The sequence below is a fragment of the Protomyctophum bolini genome (assembly GCF_963924005.1).
Source record: "Protomyctophum bolini genome assembly, chromosome: 5".
NCBI lineage: Eukaryota > Metazoa > Chordata > Actinopteri > Myctophiformes > Myctophidae > Protomyctophum > Protomyctophum bolini.
In genome coordinates, this window is record NC_137866.1 from 6675840 (window position 1) to 6695839 (window position 20000).

Genomic DNA, 20000 nt, shown 5'->3' on the forward strand with positions numbered 1-20000 from the left:
TGACATGCAACGATGATAAGGCTACTTCAACAATGTATACTTTTCCCACATTAAATATACTATGAAAGATAAGCATCAAAACATTATTTCAACATAATCTCATTTGACATAACCTGGGCACAGTGTAGATGGGAGTAAAAGGAGTGGAAGTTTTGAAATGTTCAGTGCCGTGATAAGTCGGGAATTTTCCAGACTAAATAATTCTCTAACGGCAGTATTTATGTTAATGAGAAGTTATCCTACAGTACATAACATGAGCCAACAATAAGGGCGAACACAAATATCAGTATAATATTTCAATAAAAGCCCAGTGTCAGACAATCACCTGTCCATTGTTGATTTTTTTTATTACAGACACATGTTGCTTGAAACACCTTAACCCATTTTGGGTGGGAACCCCTTTTGGCGTTCTAAACATTACGTTATAATTTAGCTATTGAACAATAGCAGATCTACAAGCTACATACATAGCCACCGAGTGGCGCGCTATGAGCTTGTACAGTAGGTCTGCCATTTTAGAAGAATCGTTAAAATGTGGCGCAAATCATTTAATATATTTCAATTCAATGCAAACATTTTTAACTAAAATATTGGCTTCTGGGGGGTCCCTGGAACTACATATTTTGAGATGGGGGTCCGTGGCCCAATAGAGATCATTCTGGGGGTCCTTGACATGAAAAAGGTTGAGCACCACTGACTTTTTTCTTTTAATCGATCTCAGTCCAAAATGGGTTAATGTTATGTTCTTACAGTAGATAGTCAATGAACAAACAAGCCACAACAGAACTGTGTGGGGCAGCTGGGGCTGAGGACTCGAGAGTGGTTGGAGCCGCTGTCCCAAGTGGTTCCAAATGATTTGGGGGGCATTTCGTTTTGTCGAGGCAGAACTACATACATGCACTGCAGGGCTGAACGCACAAGAGAGAGAGAGAGAGAGAGTGATGCAACGAGATACTAGCCTAGACATGGAGGACGAGAACCAACACAGACATCAACACCACAGCATGCACACAGGTTGTTACACAAGATGTTAGTTGATTAAGGAGGAATGATTGCTCGGGTCCCGACCCTCAGGGCTGGGTGGAGCTGTGGTGTGTGCGTGGCATGGCATGTCTGCATGCGCGTGTGTGTGTGTGTGTGTGTGTGTGTGTTGGAAAGGGGGATTCCTCTTCAACGGCTGTCAGAAAGGATTAATGGACGAACTAAGGGTTAGAAGTACTGTGGATAAGTGCAGCCTTGGGGGCTGACGGAGGGAACCTCGAGATTAAATCTGTAGAGTTTACAAAACCATGCGGGGTCAATGAGATGAAACGAAAAAGGAGAACAAAAAGAAAGAATGTACAGGTGACGTCGAGTCTCTCCACCTTAACAGAGACGTCGTCAGATAAGCTCAGGGCCTGCAAGGCCTTTATTTTAGTCAGCTGGAGCGGAAGCTCAAACCGTCACTATAGGCATTCAGAGGCACGATAAAACCGGTCTGCAATATGCCAATATACAACCCCATCAGTGTCAGTCAGCGTGCGAGCAATTTTTTTCTTCGTATAATATTGTTCTTCGCCCAGCACCTGCCCAACTCTGGGTATTGTAATGTGCACATCTTTTTTTTTGCTTTAACCCATTTAGGCCGGAAAAACCTCATGTTTCGATGTCAGTGGATCTCAATATTTCATGTCAAGGACCCCAAAGATTATATGTAATTGGCTGCCGATAAGCTTGAGCTTGTAGATCTGCTATTTTTCAATAGCTAAATTATAACATGTTTAAAACACCAAAAGGGGTTTTCGCCCAAAATGGGTTAATCTAATGTTAGTTTTGCTCTTCGGCTCATACACACACATACCGTATCCAACCATCCAGTAATACCGGGGACCGCAGTCTCCCCCAACCAAAGAAATGTGTCCAAGTAGACTCTAGACTATTTTAACCCATTCTGACCGGGGACCCCTTTTGGTGTCAGCATCATGTTATGCTTTAGCTATTGAAAAATAGCAGATCTACAAGCTCATAGCGCGCCACCGAGTGGCGCGCTACGAGCTTGTAGGTCTGCTATTTTTGAAAAATCGAAGAACGACTGACATTTTTAGAATCTGATTTCAGGTCAGAATGGGTTAATCAGACCAGTGCGTGTGTCCAGTGGAAACCTCGTATGAATCTGATCTCAGGTCAGAATGGGTTAAAATAATTTGCTTGAAACCAATACAGTGGCTGTTGAAACCAATAGAGCCCAATGTTGTCTGAAGCACAACAGCCTGCAGGCTGCAGTCCCCGTCGTCGTGCTGCTGCTATAACTTTCCATTGCAGTTTCTCTTGCATTTGAGTTTTTTGGACCCATTGCTGTTGTTGGGAACTGTGGTTGGGTTGGGGGCGGAGGGCTAATGAAAGGGGCTGAATGTTTTAAGGTTTGCAGCAGGGAGACAAGGGGTCTGGCCCACACAGCTGCAAGTAAGAGGTCTGAAGATTTTGCGGCTCTCTGGATGCATGAGGCATCTCGACCAGAGGGGGGGGGGGGGGGGGGGGGGTTGAGGTGAGGTGAAGCTCGGACATGGGGGAATTCTCCAGAAATGCAGAGAGCACACATCAAAAGAGAGAAGAAAACCCAGACTTAGCGTTTCTACAAGATTTTCAAATTAGCAAACTTTTCCAAGGCCTACTGAGCGATTAATTGGGGGGGGGGGGGGGGGAGATTAACAAATGATGAGGCAAGTCACGTATGATCCTGTGCACAGCCCAATTACAAATGTAACAATAATATTGCACAGGTGATGTTACAGGTATTGTAGACAACTGACAAAACAAGCCAGTTTTGCGGCATTATTAGACAGAAAGATGATTACTGTAGATCATCTTGCATCTATCAGGGATTACCGTTTATAGGATAGACAGTGAGAAATGGTACATTTATATACATTTACATGGATTCATGGATTCACCCATTCACACACACATTCATACACCGAAGGCGGTGGAAACCATGCAAGGGCACTAACCAGCACATCAGGAGCAATTTGGGGTTCAGCGTCTTGCTCAAGGACACTTCGAGACTAACTCTGGGGGAGCCCGGGTTCGAACAGGCAACCTTGCGGTTACCATCCAGCCACTCTACCCCCTGAGCCACAGAGAGCGTGTGTGCATGCATGTTAAAGGTTTTATGTTAATCTTGTTAAGTTTATCTTGCTAAACTTATTTGATCTGGTTTGTAGCCAGAATGGTAATAAAGGTGCGCGTGCATGTGTGTGTGTTGGAATCCAGTCATGTTGGCACTTGCTGCAGGAATGCCACTCAGCAGTAGCACATACAAGCAGGGCGTGCCTGTGAGGAAGCGGAACACCAAAGCCCTAACAGAACAGAACCAACCACAACATGACCTGTGTTTTGAAACAGTGGACTAGGGCAATGCCCAAGTCTCAATGCAGGACAAATTCAGCCTTGAAACAGTGGACTAGGGCAGTGGCCCAAGTCTCAATGCAGGACAAATTCAGCTTTGAAACAGTGGACTAGGGCAGTGGCCCAAGTCTCAATGCAGGACAAATTCAGCTTTGAAACAGTGGACTAGGGCAGTGGCCCAAGTCTCAATACAGGACAAATTCAGCTTTGAAACAGTGGACTAGGGCAGTGGCCCAAGTCTCAATGCAGGACAAATTCAGCTTTGAAACAGTGGACTAGGGCAGTGCCCAAGTCTCAATGCAGGACAAATTCAGCTTTGAAACAGTGGACTAGGGCAGTGGCCCAAGTCTCAATACAGGACAAATTCAGCTTTGAAACAGTGGACTAGGGCAGTGACCGCCCAAGTCTCAATGCAGGACAAATTCAGCTTTGAAACAGTGGACTAGGGCAGTGACCGCCCAAGTCTCAATACAGGACAAATTCAGCCTTGAAACAGTGGACTAGGGCAGTGCCCAAGTCTCAATGCAGGACAAATTCAGCCTTGAAACAGTGGACTAGGGCAGTGGCCCAAGTCTCAATGCAGGACAAATTCAGCCTTGAAACAGTGGACTAGGGCAGTGGCCCAAGTCTCAATGCAGGACAAATTCAGCCTTGAAACAGTGGACTAGGGCAGTGCCCAAGTCTCAATGCAGGACAAATTCAGCCTTGAAACAGTGGACTAGGGCAGTGGCCATGTCTCAATGCAGGACAAATTCAGCTTTGAAACAGTGGACTAGGGCAGTGGCCCAAGTCTCAATGCAGGACAAATTCAGCTTTGAAACAGTGGACTAGGGCAGTGGCCCAAGTCTCAATACAGGGTCAGGTGCAAGAACAGGGTTAGGGTTACTAAAGCGATCTGAAAAATAATAATAACTTTACAAATGGACTTGAAAATGGCCTAAAAACTCAGTTTGGAATTGTACCGTCAAACAAAATATATATTTTAGGCTATACTGAGTCGGACTGAATAGATTGGTGGTCTCCGTGCAACTAAAAATCTTTGCTTCTGAAAATTCGTGAAAATATTTATTTCAGAAAGACTTTTAATTTTGAGGTCAGGCCTAATTGGGTTAAGAACAGCGCCACCATAAAGCATCTGCTATGATAACAGGCTAAACAAAATAGTGAAACCAACTACATTAACCCATTCTGACCTGAGATCAGATTCATACGAGGTTTCCACTGGACACACACTGGTCTGATTAACCCATTCTGACCTGAGAGCAGATTCTAAAAAATGTCAGTCGTTCTTTTCAAAAATAGTCGTTCTTTTCAAAAATAGCAGACCTACAAGCTCATAGCGCGCCACTCGGTGGCGCGCTATGAGCTTGTAGATCTGCTATTTTTCAATAGCTAAAGCATAACATGATGCTTAACACCAAAATGGGTTCCCGTTCAGAATGGGTTAATATAACTTGAAGTTCAGTTTAAGACTTTTGATAAGAGGAGCAAGTAATATGTAAGGCTAAAAGTTACAACTACTACACAGACACAAAGGGTGGCAGTGACGACGTCCATAAACTTGCCGTGTGCGCTGCATGTGCGTGCTCTCAAAACGTTAGTGTTGTTTTATCGCATGACGCGATAAAAGTAGGGATCGGCCGATGTGGGTTTTTCATGGCAGATCAAAGAGACCGATAGCCGATGAACACTTAATACAACAGATAATTAATTTTAAATGAAATCATTTTTTTATAAGTGCAGGGAGCTCCTTTCTTATGAATTGAACTGAAATTTCCCAAAACAAATGAACAAAAATATACCCTCAAATGTTTTGTTCTATCAAACGCAACATTATTAGCTCCCACTTAGCATTTCTAACTGAATTATAAAATAATTAAAAATGACAAAACATTTCATGAAAATAAATAACTAATCAAGCTGGTCTCAATTCAGCAGCACCAGGTTGTAAAGGACAAACGTCCCACCCTGGCACCAATAACAGTACTGTACTGTACTGTACTGTACTGTACTGTTACTATACAGGTACATTTTATTCCATCAGTTGACTTCTCCCATTCAACAGCACCAGTTGCAGAGAGGAGCACATAATTGGAAAATGTTTGCCTCGTTGCATAGAGAGGAAATATTGGCCAAAAATAGTTTTTTGCCCCGATATCGGTGGTGATAATCGCCTGTGTGCCGATAATCGGTCGATCGCCCATTTGTTTTCACATCGGTAGGTCAGGAAATTAGTCTTCATTACACTACACTCTTCTGTATGGAAGAACAAATTAAAAGATTCAAATTCAACTCCAGAGTTTCACACAGCACATCTGTACGGCGGTGTCCTGCACATGTGGGCAAGTCATACATGAATAAATAAAGAATCCATTGCACATATTAGTTAGAAATATAGCAATAAAATTGGGATATGCAAATACTCCCCGCTAGGGCCAATACCCCCCTATAGTTGTGTGTGTACGTGTTATTCGATTCACGTCTCACACACACACACACACTGGAAGCCACTAAACATGCGTGGAATCTGCCAAACATTCTCAGCAGACCACAGCACTCCAAGTCCAATGGAGCCCATATACGGACACGGCATGTTTCATTTCCCCCCCCCCCCCCCCCCCCCCCCCCAACTCCTGAATCATACTCCCCCCACCCCCTGTGACTGTGAGTCAGTGTATAGTGTATAGTCGAGGGTGTGTATGAGTCGAGTGTGTGTGTGTGTGTGTGAGCGAGCGCACGCTCGCGTGTGCACGCCCCTCTGCCAGTAAGAGGGGAGAATACAAAAGCAAAGATCAAAAGAGCATGAGGCTACCGTATGACCCTGTACTGTGACCGTGTGTGTCTGTGTCTGTGTGTGTGTGTGTGTGTCTGTGTGTGTCTGTCTGTGTGTGTGTGTGTGTGTGTGTGTGTGTGTGTGTGTGTGTGTGTGTCTGTGTCTGTGTCTCTCCATGAGCCGTCTTCCCTCAAATCTCCCATGACTCATTTGTTTGGCTCGCTGCAAGTGACACCCCCCTAACCCCCACCCACCATATGACATCATCGTGACCTCTGAACTATCCCAGTCTGACCCAAGGCTTGGAGAAAGGACAACGAGGAGGAGGGGATGAGACGACGAGAGCAACAAGGAGAGAGAGGGAAAAAAAAGGTTTTTGGTTTTGAGTTAAACGTTTCAAACTCGGTGGAATGCATTCCGGTGTTCACAATATATTCACATCCGGGGGGCACCAGTATACCTGGATATGACCAGACAATTCTTTCATCCATCATATATCTGCTACCATAAAGACTAATCAAAGTTGACCAGACATCCAATATATAATATCTGCAGGGGAAGACTTTACCAAGAGGAAACAACCATCACCAATGTGATTTGGCATCCAAATACTTTAATGGCATTTGCCTAAACGTAGACCATCATGTAAGATTGTAAGGTGTCATATTGTGAGTCAGCACCATAAACTAATCCCATATATCTTGTGCCTGAATTACACAGAAAAAGGTCCAATTTAAGCAAAGCAAAAGATATCAAACGATATGTGTAAGTGGTCAACCAGGACAAAGGCACACACACACACACACACACACACACAGACTTTATCCCTGGAAAAGGGGCGGTGTGCATAGTGGCCACCCTTAAACCCAGTCATACAGAACAGTGTGAGGAAATGTCATACATTCCATACCCTCCTTATCGATGACAAACACAACATGCGCGCACATGCGCAGTATGCCTGCGAAGTACTCAGATCATACTAGTATTATGCCCTGGGATGACAGTAAAATAAATTCCATTCATTGTCCTTTCTTTGTTCACGTAATCGAGACACCACAAAAAGGGTGAATTAAAAACATGTCAGCGTAAAACCCCAAAGAGACCTTTTAATGAAGTGACAAATCACCCAGCTTATACATCTTACTGTAACCTGGCAGCATTGCAATTGCCTAAATGAATGCAACTCCAAGCCTCCATATCCCCTAAGCTGGGAGTCTCCTTCCCTCCCCGTCACCCACTCCAACTCCAACAAGTAACATGCTACTACACTTCCTCTCCTTCCTCTCCACTCCGTCCAGTCATCCCTCCCTCCCTCCCTCCCTCGCTCTACACTTCTCTCCCTCAGCTGGAAAAGTTCCTCCTGGTTTTTTAGCCTTAAAAGGGCAGAAGCAAACTGGATCCTGGCAGCCCACCCATTGCCTGGGCTCTGGTTACAGACGGAGAGAAAAGGAGGGAGGGAGGGAGGGGTAGGGGAAGGGTGTGGGAGGGATTTGTGGAAGAGAGGAGGGGAAAGAGGCAGAGGAGGAGAAAGGCAAGCGAGAAGTGCTGTGTGGGACATTTTTTTAAAGCCCACACTGACAGCAGGGTACGATAGGCCCGAGATGTCCCAAAAGGCAAGGACATCATAGGGGATAGGCTGAGACATTAAATGTGAGAAGGGGAGGGGGGGGGGGGGGGAGAGAAGATTAGATGCAAAGCGGGGGAGAGGTTATGGAGTCACTGTGGAAGAGAGGGGACGAAGGAGTTGTGGAGGTGAAAGGAGGACATGGGTGCAAAAAGTGATGAAACGAGGCAGCGGCACGTGGCTTTCATCAAGGCTGCGTTTCCTGAAAGCGTCAGAGAACTCCTCATATCACCCTAAAGAACTCCTCATATCACCCTAAAGGCAGAGTTTTGCCTGCAATTGTGGGGGGGGGGGGGGGAGCATGACCAGACTAATATCACTGGAACTTCGGTGTGGAAGATTTATTTCCAAGGGGGCGGTTACAAACTGATTTACAAACATCACAGCAAAAATGCTCTAATTGGACACCCACAACTCTGGGGGTGAACAAAATGTAATTCAAACTGAAGAGTATACGATACGTGCCAGACCAGTCTCCCAATGGTTGTTGTTCCTGTGGCACATTAGTCTCCTTTCCAGGCTATAATAGGGCCGTAACATTATAAACGTTTCAGAAAGTGAAAATGATATCCACACATATTTCAGGAAAGAAAGAAAAAAACGACCTTGGTTGTGCAACAGTGCCTTGAACAGAAAACAACAGCTCTATACGCTCAACATGTGCTGCATCGTGTTGTGAGCTTGTCGATCTATTTTCAGTGTGTGTGTGTGTGTGTGATACTTGTTAACTGGTACATGAATGAAGTATAAACGCGAATGTGCAGGGATAATGTAGCAAATGCAGGTGAGCGCCATCATGAAAAGCCTCGTTTACATATTCTTTTTTTTTTAATTCTGCAATGTCAAACCATATTATCATTAAGATAACAGCAATCTTGTGGATGGTGCTTCAAGTTCACAAAAACAATCCTTCAATGCCCACTCCACTTCCCTTGTTGAACTTGACCGTGAGCCAGTGGGTATAAGGGCACCTTTCCAATGCTTGTGAAGTCATAATAATAACCCCCGCCACCATTGTGCCGAATGGGAATGTCCACTCTGCTAATCCTCAGTGTCCACTTGACCAATCCCCTTTGCCTCGTCCAGACAGGAAGTTATGCTAATGATAATGAGCTGGCAGGAAGTGATCCATTTCAACCCAACGGTGTGGTTAAAAACTCAGTCCAACTCTTTGGCCAACATTCCACTCCGACCTCCCCGACCTCCCCCCCCCACCCCCCCCCCCCCCCCCCCATTCCCTTTTATCTCGTTTCTGAAAACGTATGATTACATTTAATGCTATGCGACATCCCTACCCTTGGCAGACTTTCTGTACAGATACAGATTCTTCTTCCCCAGGAGGCAAAATTGCTTTAGTCATCAGATTACAGCTGAGGTTACAGTGACGAGAGCAACTCACAGGACAATGGTTTGAGCACCAACACTTAGGAGAATTCCATGCTAGAATGCTTTCTTACCTTTCTTTGTAGTCGTTACGTCCCCACCAAAGAGGTCCTGAGGTGTTTTTTTTGTGCAAAAACTCCTTATTGGCTATTTTCCCTATACCATAAGCCCTCAATGAATTGCATTGCATTGAATGGGAATTGAATGGGGCTATGGGGTGTTATGCTATGAATTATGCAATTCATTTAGGGCTCATGGTAGGGGAAATAGCCAATAAGGAGCTTTTGCACAAAATAACACCTGGACCTCTTTGGTGGGGACGTAACAACTACAAAGAAAGGTAAGAAAGCCTTTTAGTATGGAATTCTTCTTTAAAGGGCTCAAAAAGTTCTTAACATTGTGTATGCACATTGCACACAGGAACACATTTGCCCCCCAAAACATCTGCTTCAGCACAATCTCAAATAATTATTCATCTCACTTCTATTAATGAATTTAATTACGATTAATGTTTGGGCTTTTATGCCTTTGTTAGTGATGGTGGAACGAGACAGGACAGGTGGGAGAGAGGGGGAGACAACATGCAGCAAACTGAGCCTTCAGATCAGAGTTGAGCCATGAGGGCATTTTAACCCCATTCTGACCCGAGATCAGATTCTAAAAATGTTTTCTACATCCTTTCTACAAGCTTTTCTGAAAAGATTTAAAAAAAATAGCAGATCTACAAGCTCATAGCGCGCCACTCGGTGGCGCGCTATGAGCTTGTAGATCTGCTATTTTTCAATAGCTAAAGCAAAAAGCGAGCTCGGCCTAAAGGGCTGCTTGGCGAACGCTATGGCCATATATGGAGCGCGTCTTGTGTACAAGGTTTGAATGAGGTCAGATCAACATATGGAATGTCAGAACAGGAAGGACGGGGTGGGGAAGGATCGACCTATATGGAATGTCAGAACACGTCAGCTCCTATAAGGGTTTGAGTGAGGTCAGATGTAGAGTTGTTGCTGGCATATGGAGCGTGTCACTGACACCCATATATGGAGATCTAAGGGTCTTCATGATGTCATGTGATGTCACGAGGCGTGACCGACCAGTTGCACTATAACAATACCTACCATACAAGGCGTCCCATCTTCCCAAATCTGACTAACCTAATGGGCTTGAGTCACTGCGTCTACACGGTCATGCTGAATCTGTGTGAAACCACACACACACATGCCTTTGAGTTGTTGACCATTAGGTCACCCTGAGGGTTGACATTCTATACTCTCACCATCATCTGCTTAATAGCTTATAGGAGCCATTCATTTATCAGCAGAGTCAACTTGAAATGCACCATTTCCTTGCCTGGTACATTTCATTCTGGTATGACTTAATGAACTTGGCCACAGTGCTTTGTCACAACTCTGAACCAGTCTCCTCGACAATGTCGTTCACAATGTTGTGATTATTCACTTTTTAAGAGGATGAAAAGTTTTGAAACATGTTCCACTATACACAACAAATGGAGAGACACCAGGCTGAAAGTGGTTAACACTCCAGACAGGGAGACACGTCACCGTCTGATGTAAACTCATCTCTATGGCTTTATTCATTCTATGCAACGACATATTATTATGTAACAGAAGTGGAGAAAAAATAAATAAATAAACTGTCTTGATAGTTGCCCAACAGGCCCTTGTCTCAACCTGCGAGTGCTGCGACCGTTCAGGTTGGTGCAGAGAGGAGGAGTCAGGATCAGAGTTGCATCACAGCTGAGCCCATAACTAAATTCTGCCTCGGTGGATGACAGGATGGGAAGAGTTTGACGTTATTATTTATTACATGTGTACTGTGTAGTCTTGTTTCCTCCGAGCTGCACAAGCTAGGCGAGACACAGAAGAAGGGCTGTGAACCGCATTCGGCACAGGGCTGGCTTCCACGGACACTTATCTGGACAAGATGCTGATGAGAGATTATAGCATCCCCAAGCGGACACTTTTTAATTGGTTGATTAAAAGAAAAATAAGTTGTTAATTATGTAGCAGAAGCTTCATTGAACTCAGGCACGGTGTGTGCACTGTGCACACACGCACTCACACACACGCGCACACACACACACACACACACAGCTCTCAGGTGATGTGAATTGATTTAACGTGTTCAAACAACAGGATGATGAGTGCAGTGGAAAAATAAGCACACACACTCCTGTCCGCTTACACTTGCCTATGCATGCCATGTAGACAAGCGCACACACACAAGCACGCATGTAGACAAGCATGCATGTAGAGACACTGACACACACACACACACACCCCCACCCCCCCAGGTTGAGTGAACCTGTTGGGACATTGTAGAAATGTCCCAACCTCAGAGACTTTATAGAGAACCACATCAATCAACAAACCAGCCAACCACCCCTAGTGTATGTTATAACTCGCCACAAATACCGGCACACATTCTGTACCGAGTAAAGCCTAACTCGCACATTATATGCAATCTATATTTACCGACAAAAACTTGACCCATCCTTAGTTGAAAATCCATTATCTTTGGAGACACGGTCATGCAATAATAAACTAGGCCCAAGAAGGATGATACACGGTGGAGGTCAGGACATGTGAATCTATTGCACAGCATGCATGAATGCATGCACAGTACGCACGCACATACCACTGTCACACGCACACACTACATGGTAAGAGGACCACAGTTCTGTGTCTCTCATAGCACCTTCTCTAGGGGTATGTCATGTATGTTAGTGGCAAATGGCCACTTATCACCTCGTTTACAACACACAGCTAGCTAGGTGGCAGCCCTGTCACTCTTGACTCGCTCATGCAACAGGCTCTCGATTAAAATTGCAATACATGTGTGTTCTCATCTGAAATGGTCTGTAATCATGCGTCTAGCTCTGCCTCAGCGGTGTGGTGTGGTAGATCACGCAAGGCTTGGCTTTTCCTCTCAGCGCGCGGCAGGCAAGGTGAAATTACCTGTTGGGGCCGGATCTTAGTGCAATAGTCAGTCCTATTTGAATGACGAGGGGTGTGTCCCTGGCACTGAAACGGAGCCATAATAAAGCTGAGTCAGTCGGAGACTCCGAGTACTCGCTGATATTCGCACTGAGCACATGTTGTAGCCTGCCTGTTGTGATCTACAGAGTATGTGGAGATCCAGAGGGTTTTTGCGGTATAGGACGAAGCAATGGCCCCTTTAACCGAATTTATATCAATTTCTTCTAATACAAGTGAAGCAGGAAACAGGACTGTAGCAGGACCAATCTGGGCCGCCCCACCACTTTGAAAAGAACAGGGGGGGAAAAAGAAATCAGACCAGAGGAAATTATAGTTTGTTTTTAGTTAGATTAGTTAGTTCATGTCAGATCCACAGGTCGGCTTTAACCCATTCTGGGCGGGAACCCCTTTTGGTGTTAGCATTATGTTATGCTTTAGCTATTGAAAAATAGCAGATCTACAAGCTCATAGCGCGCCACCGAGTGGCGCGCTATGAGCTTGTAGATCTGCTATTTTTGAAAAAATCGAATCTGATCCCAGGTCAGAATGGGTTAAAGGCCATCAAGTAATTTGTCACTCCACCCTAGCAAGTGGGCCATGACAATGAATGTTATGGAACACGCTGTTGCATGCCATTCTAGGGCAAAGAGCATGGTTCAACATTAAAACATGGTGCTAATTATAGCCAAACATGATTAATCAAGAGCGATTGTAAAAATGCAGACACAAAAGTGCAACATCCAAACAGACATCGACAGATAACTCCAAAAGAGACCCTCCCATAGTTAAATTTACACCGTGTGAACATGGCAGAAAGACCCATTCTGACGGTAAAACACTGAAACCTATATGGATGGACCAAGAACTGCATATATAAGAGGGAGACGAGACCTCATACATCATTGCAAGAGTACCGATGGCAGTTTAGCAATTTGCGGGCAAGGGTTGCCGTTTGGGTGTGTCCGTTTTCCGTAGTGAAAGGAGGAAGTTAAGGAGGAGTGTGGACTCCTCTCTCTCTCTCTCTCTCTCTCATCTCCAGATTGAAGTGACTCAAGTGGAGCAGCTAAGATGAGTGACTCAGCTGAGAGGGGCGGTCAGGCCCACAGACAGTGCTCATCATCACTGTCCAGCACAGCAGTTTGATTGTCAGGAGTTTAACCCATTCTGTCCCGAGATCAGATTCTAAAAAAATCTTCTACATCCCGACAGTTTTCTGAAAAAGCTATGTTTCTATGTCAGTGGTTCTTCGATTAGTCAAAAATAGCAGACCCAGAAGCTCGTAGCGCGCCACTCGGTGGCGCGCTATGAGCTTGTAGAGCTGCTATTTTTCAATAGCTAAAGCATAACATAATGCCAACACCAAAATGGGTTAATCAACACATTTGGGAAATGAAGGGAACTATTCCATTAGGATGGGAAAAGAAATAAGAGAAATGATCTCTGAAACATGCTATGCGATTGCTAGATAGAATGCTAAAGACTTACTGGAAGACGAGACCGAATAAGAGGGCACTTCCAGTACAAATTGAGAAATCCACCCACCCATTTAGTTCCCCTTTATAGATGTGCACCACAGACAATATTGTGTTTATGTTCATTTTAGAACGAGACGTACGCCACACAAACCAGCCTACAGATAACCGGGGGTTGAGTTCCATGTTGTCCATATTTGGATGGAGCACACCCCGCTACATACAGATACAGCCAGGGGACTTAAGTGTTACTTGTGACATTAAAACAGGGCATCATAACTATAATAATAACACCATAATCTCCTCTCTGGTGATCTGCTGCAGCCGCACCTCTTCCTTTACGTGATGTGGCTGAGTGAATATCAGCTTCTTATGGACTATTGCCCTCACCATTTTACACTAAGTGATAAGAGGACTTGCGACATGCCAAGTACAAAATGAAGAGGCAATTGAGGAGACTGATTCATATCTGATTCATAGATGCCCAGCAGTGACTCAAGACTGTTACAGACATGTACTCATACGTCTGCCATGGTCTCTACTCTACCACCATGGAATAAAGAACAGTGAAAACTGAGGGATAAGCGCAATCTATTCAATAAACCATTATGACATAACGCAAGGCCAGCAACATAAATCAGATCAGCATAAAAAATGGTTTTTTAAGTAAATTCACCGCACGTGTGATGGCATGCAGCTGCATCCTGCATGTAAGCTAACCCCATTAAAATCCAACAAGTTTTATGTCACCCAGTGAGCAATCTGAGCCAACTTAATGTCTAATAGCGCTTTGGAGACCCAGTTCCTGCCCACTGCAGAACATGAGGTTAGACAATAGGCCTGTGTGTTTGTGTCTCCTCTCCACCCAATCATCTCTCCTGTTCGCCTACTACACAAGGCAAGGCCTTAACTACATCCAGGCCCACAAAGTTCGGCCCCGGCCCAGTCGCCAGTACAGCGTGCAGAGGGGAGCACTGGGCGAAGCCTGGGGCTTCGTTACAAAACCCCAAAGCAGCACTCGGGGACAGTCAGACAAAGCGCTGCTGCGCCTTTGAGCAAAAGCAACCAGAAAACGCCTAGTTTCTCACAATAACACGCTCTCGCCGTGACCGTGCTGTCACATTCCTACAACGGTTTGTTCGCAGAAGAAGAATGGGTGGACGCTGGACTTTTAAAGTGTGTGATTTCACGACTATTTACATGACGACAAATTCGTATTTCCTTTAGGAATCACGGCGCAAAACTTTATTCCGCTATTCCACCCCGAGTTGCTGTCAGCGACTCTCTAACGCGCAGGTCATCTGTACTAAAAACCTAGCCTGTCAATATGATTGACAATGCGGGCGATTTGTGAATAATTGTGACGTTGACTGGTTCGTTCTGCAATATAAACCAGAACGAATCATAGACGGGGCATATATTAGAAACGTTAGAAAAGTAACACAGCTCCACCTGTGCAGAATGTGGAGGAGAGAGAGTGCAAGTTAAAGTAGGTGTGTTAGACTTGATTGGAACGATGCCCATATCCTACACGTTTTCACAAGCCAATAAGTTGTAGCCCAACATGTCGGCATTTATCACAAACGGATCAAACTATTTTATACAGACTATGAGACTATATGGATCAAACGTGTAGAATATTATGGCATGTCCTTTTAAAAACTTCACCCACCTATGGACACCAGCTTGATATTCTCTTTGTCCAGGAACTCCAAAGCCACCGAGACATTCTCGAGCTGCATCTGACGGAAGGTGGGCCTCTGGTTGTACTTTCTGAACATCTTCTTCTGCGACAGGGTCTCCAGGAGCCCGATGAGCCGCAGACCGTCGCCCAGGTCCGTCTGGAGGTTGGCGATCCGCTTGTTGACGCATTTCAAGTGCTCGTTGCACCAGCGCGTGAAGGTGTTCTGCTGGATCTTCTTCCATGGCGCGTCCTCGGCCAGGTCTTTCTCCGTGGCGGGCATGTCTGCGTCCTTGTCCGGGGAGAGAGCGTTGGGAGCGGGCGCGGTGCTCTGGTGGGGACGGGGGTGGGAACCACTCATTTTTATGGTCTCGGGTGCCTCTCCGGTTCGCTAGCTGGATTGGAGGGGTGGAGTCTGTTCGACTTGTTGCAGGGGCCGCTCCCTCTGTTTGCTGTAGTTTTTCTGTCTGCGGGTCGGGAGAGAAGAAGAGTGAAAGAGAATCGTGAATATGAGGGAGAAGGAATATAGCCCGGGGCTAGTGATTTCGCAAAGAAAGTAGGCGTTTATGAACGTTGTTTTGAATAGAAAAAGGCTCATGAAAATGCTGAGATTAATGTGTCCCTCCGCGAGTCCGCCTCCATAAACTATAGAAGCTTGTGTCGGTGATAAGATTGTGTAGCCTAGTCAGTGTATCCACATTCCACACCACCAAGTTCTGGTCATTTAAGACCAGTCCGTCCAGTCCATTCATGGATCATAAACATTAGTGGGTCAAATAGTCCATCTTATAGTTATATGTCCTATAGTGTTTGAGCCTGAATCCCTGAAATGTGTGTTTAGCCTTTTTTTTCATGTTTGCTTAAAAGATAACGGCTGTCAGGAAAGTAGGCCTACATGAACTTTAATTTGATAAAATAACAGGAGTAATTTAAGACTCCTCAACTAACAATCTCACTTATTTCACTTATGTCCCTCTTCCATTCTCTCACACTCTCACTACACCTCTCTCTACGTGTTAATACCTGAAGTCGTTGATGAAAGTGCATTCTCACATTCTAACCTTGTGTGTGCGCGTGCGCGTGTGTGTGTGTGTGTGTGTGCGTGTAAATTGTATCGGAAGTCATGCATCGGCCACGATGGACTACCTTAAACTGAAGCAAGTGTGTGTGAGAGAGAGTGTGTGTGTGTGTGTGTGTGTGTGTGTGTGTGTGTGTGTGTGTGTGTGTGTAACTGTGTATTAGTTTATTCAAACTCATAAATACAATGGGACACACGCTACAGGTTGTTGTATAATGTTTACTTCTTATGTAGGTAATCTAGGGATATGATTTTTTAAACTTGAATGAATGAATGACCACACCCCTTAGGCACTATTATAATAGATTATACTAACTAGACCTTTATTGTCCTCGTTTGTTTCTCTCCTTCATTTATGACATACTTAACACAGAGGCTACCATTCAAGGATGCTGCTAATGGAAGGAAAGGGAAAATAGTTTACTGGTGGCGGCCACACGTTGGAGGGAGTCCTTGAAAGAGGTGAGGTCATTGACCATATTCACAGTGGCCAAGTACAAAATGACCATGAATATGGTCTCTATACTTCTATATTCTATAGTGACTATAAGGCTGGATTACGGGTTCGGGTGGAGGAACCACCATGTCAGAAGGCCCAGAGTTATTAGCTGCATTTGTAATTATGCACGGTCGGGATAGGCTCATGTCCGGATCTTGTGGAGGACAGAGGTCGTGGGCCTCAGGCCACGATGAAATAAATATTGGCGTTAGAGAAATAGACAAACTGAAATGAGCTGGGACATAATTATGCAAACCGGGGGTATTTATTACTGCCTGCGGTTGTCATTATCTGTTGGTCAATGTCTGTGTGTTTGTGTCCGTTCATATTACATGTATGTGTGTGTGTATGTTGCTTGACTGCATTTGAGTACGGATGGTGACGTGTGACATCATGGCGTGAGAAGTCTTATCTCCAAATAGGACATAACGCTGGTCCGCCTGACAAATGTGAGTGTGTCTAGCCCATTTTGACCCAGAAACGATTCTACAAATTCTTATAAATCCTGACAGACACAACTTTGGCTCTGAAAGAATATAATAGTATATTCAAAGATTTGCGCTACATTTTCACGATTTTTCAAAAAAATAGCAGAACTACAAGCTCATAGCGCGGCGCTATGAGCTTGTAGATCTGCTGTTTTTTAATGGCTAAAGTATAACGATGCTTAAAACACCAAAAGGGGTTCCCGTTCAAAATGGGCTAGACATCACCCACCCCCCCCCGCCCCCTCCTCCTTTCTGTGTCTCAGCTATATTGCCCAACCAAAGCAACGCTAGCTTGAGTTCATACATCAACTATGCACCCCTATAACAAACTGTTGGCCGAGCATTATGTCTTTAATGGCTACAGCTAGCTCCCCTCTCATGTTACCAGCCTCACGTCAACAGTGGGCAGCCACATTTCACAAGGGACAATGTTGGGGTCAGGTAAACATACATTTGGATCTTTTCCATATAAAAGTATGCGGTTGAGAGAGGGGGGAGCACATCAAAGATGCTGTTCATATTGGCCCATTTACACGAATTAAATTGAGCAGGAGGTATTTGTAGACAGCATGTGTTGTGCATTCTCTAAAGTGAAATGAACACAATAAAAGTGGATTTTTACTAGCTGTGTACTGGTGAGTAAAGGTGGAACACGGCAGAGCCTTCTTGGTCCATTTCTGCACCCTCAGGGTTAAAAGTGGATTTTACTGCCAAGATTAGTGATGCACTGATTATTCGGCCGCAGAAAATATTCGGCAGAAAATGGGCTAAAAATTGCATTTTCAGCCTATTCGGTTTCGGCCTGAATAGGCAGAAAAGATATCACTGAATAGTGTATGCAATTAATGCATTCAAAAGAGCAGAATAAATGTTTTATGGACCCATAATAGTGATTATTATTTAAGTTAAGTTTTACCATAACCATTTCTTTTGCCATAAATCAGGTAGCTTTAAGGTACGGCCGTGACAGCAATGGTATAGGAAAAAAGATTTATAATATTAATCATATTCGGATATTCGGTATTCGGCCAACTGTTTCCTATATTCGGTATTCGGTTTCGGCCAAGAATTTCCCTTTCGGTGCATCCCTATAGTGAAGATGATAGAATGAGCAGGAGTGGCATCCATGCACGTTCACCCTCAAAAGTCAGCAGGACACAGTGATATAAGTACAGTATGCCACTCAAACTGAAGGGTGATTTCTTTGGACGTCAACGGTTTTGATCTGTATAGGAGACCCCGCTCTGTCTCACTGTGAGTAGCTATAGCGGAATAACAGTGATCTGTATAGGAGACCCCGCTCTGTCTCACTGTGAGTAGCTATAGCGGAATAACAGTGATCTGTATAGGAGACCCCGCTCTGTCTCACTGTGAGTAGCTATAGCGGAATAACAGTGATCTGTATAGGAGACCCCGCTCTGTCTCACTGTGAGTAGCTATAGCGGAATAACAGTGATCTGTATAGGAGACCCCGCTCTGTCTCACTGTGAGTAGCTATAGCGGAATAACAGTGATCTGTATAGGAGACCCCGCTCTGTCTCACTGTGAGTAGCTATAGCGGAATAACAGTGATCTGTATAGGAGACCCCGCTCTGTCTCACTGTGAGTAGCTATAGCGGAATAACAGTGATCTGTATAGGAGACCCCGCTCTGTCTCACTGTGAGTATAGCTATAGCGGAATAACAGTGATCTGTGTAAGACAGTGGTTTCACGTCAAGGACCACCACGCCAATATATTTGGCCCCCGGACCCCCCATCTGAAAATACTTTGTGCCAACGAGGACCCCCATACAAGATTTGTGATGACCAAATATTCATTCATCCACAAGATAAAAAACAAAATAGCAGATCTACAATCTCACAACGTGTCGCACTGAACCGTTCTGATCTGTCTAGGTCTGGGAGACCCTTCTCTGTCTCACTGTGAGTTTAGCTATAGCAAAACAACAGTGGCTGTAGAGAGAGAGAGAGAGAGAGAGAGAGAGATGCGATAGTTTAGCTTTGACTAAATAAGGAGTTTGGTGCCAGGAGCCACAGTGTGGCCAGCAGCCCTAGAATGTTTTCCCTGTGTGTGTGTGTGTGTGTGTGTGTGTGTGTGTGCGTGTGTGTGTGTGTGTGTGTGTGTGTGTGTGTGTGTGTGTGTGTGTGTGTATCTGTGTCTCTGTGTCTCTGTGTCTCTGTGTCTCTGTGTGTCGTGTGTCTGTGTGGTTGGAGAATTGAGGGAGAATCTGAGGAATGCCCTCCCTCCCCTCCCCATAGCAACCCTATAACCCCCAGCCTTAATGACCCCCCCCAATAAAAGAGCCCCATTAATCTAATACACACACATGCATGCACCAGCATGCTTTTGCTTTCACCAGGCCATTTAAAAACAATGGAACAATAGACTTAAGCAGTTTTTTTTTTCACGCAATTTAACTGTGTTCCCTCGATGCACAGTCCACCATGTCTCCATCGTTTCATTGCTTGCAAACTTGCCTCGCAACACTCACTACGGTGACTACAGTGATTTGGTGGAGTCTGAAGGCAAGACAGATAAACAGTGGAAACAGCCTCAGGAGCATGCATAGACGATATTTATAAGATGAAGGATGAGAGAGAGATGTAACTATGCAGATGTGCAT

At 44.8% G+C, this 20000-nt stretch overlaps 1 protein-coding gene across 1 annotated transcript in view; it reads right to left on the reverse strand.

Annotated features, from left to right (window-relative positions):
* Window positions 1-20000, reverse strand: part of LOC308316223 (filamin-A-like) — a gene marked incomplete at its 3' end in the record, with an annotated part of 25367 nt that overhangs the window by 954 nt on the left and 4413 nt on the right. The window contains exon 2 of the mRNA XM_080764694.1: window positions 15302-15777. Coding sequence (XP_080620820.1) covers window positions 15302-15671 — 370 coding nt within the window. The 5' untranslated portion in view covers window positions 15672-15777. The remainder of the gene's footprint in view (window positions 1-15301; window positions 15778-20000) is intronic.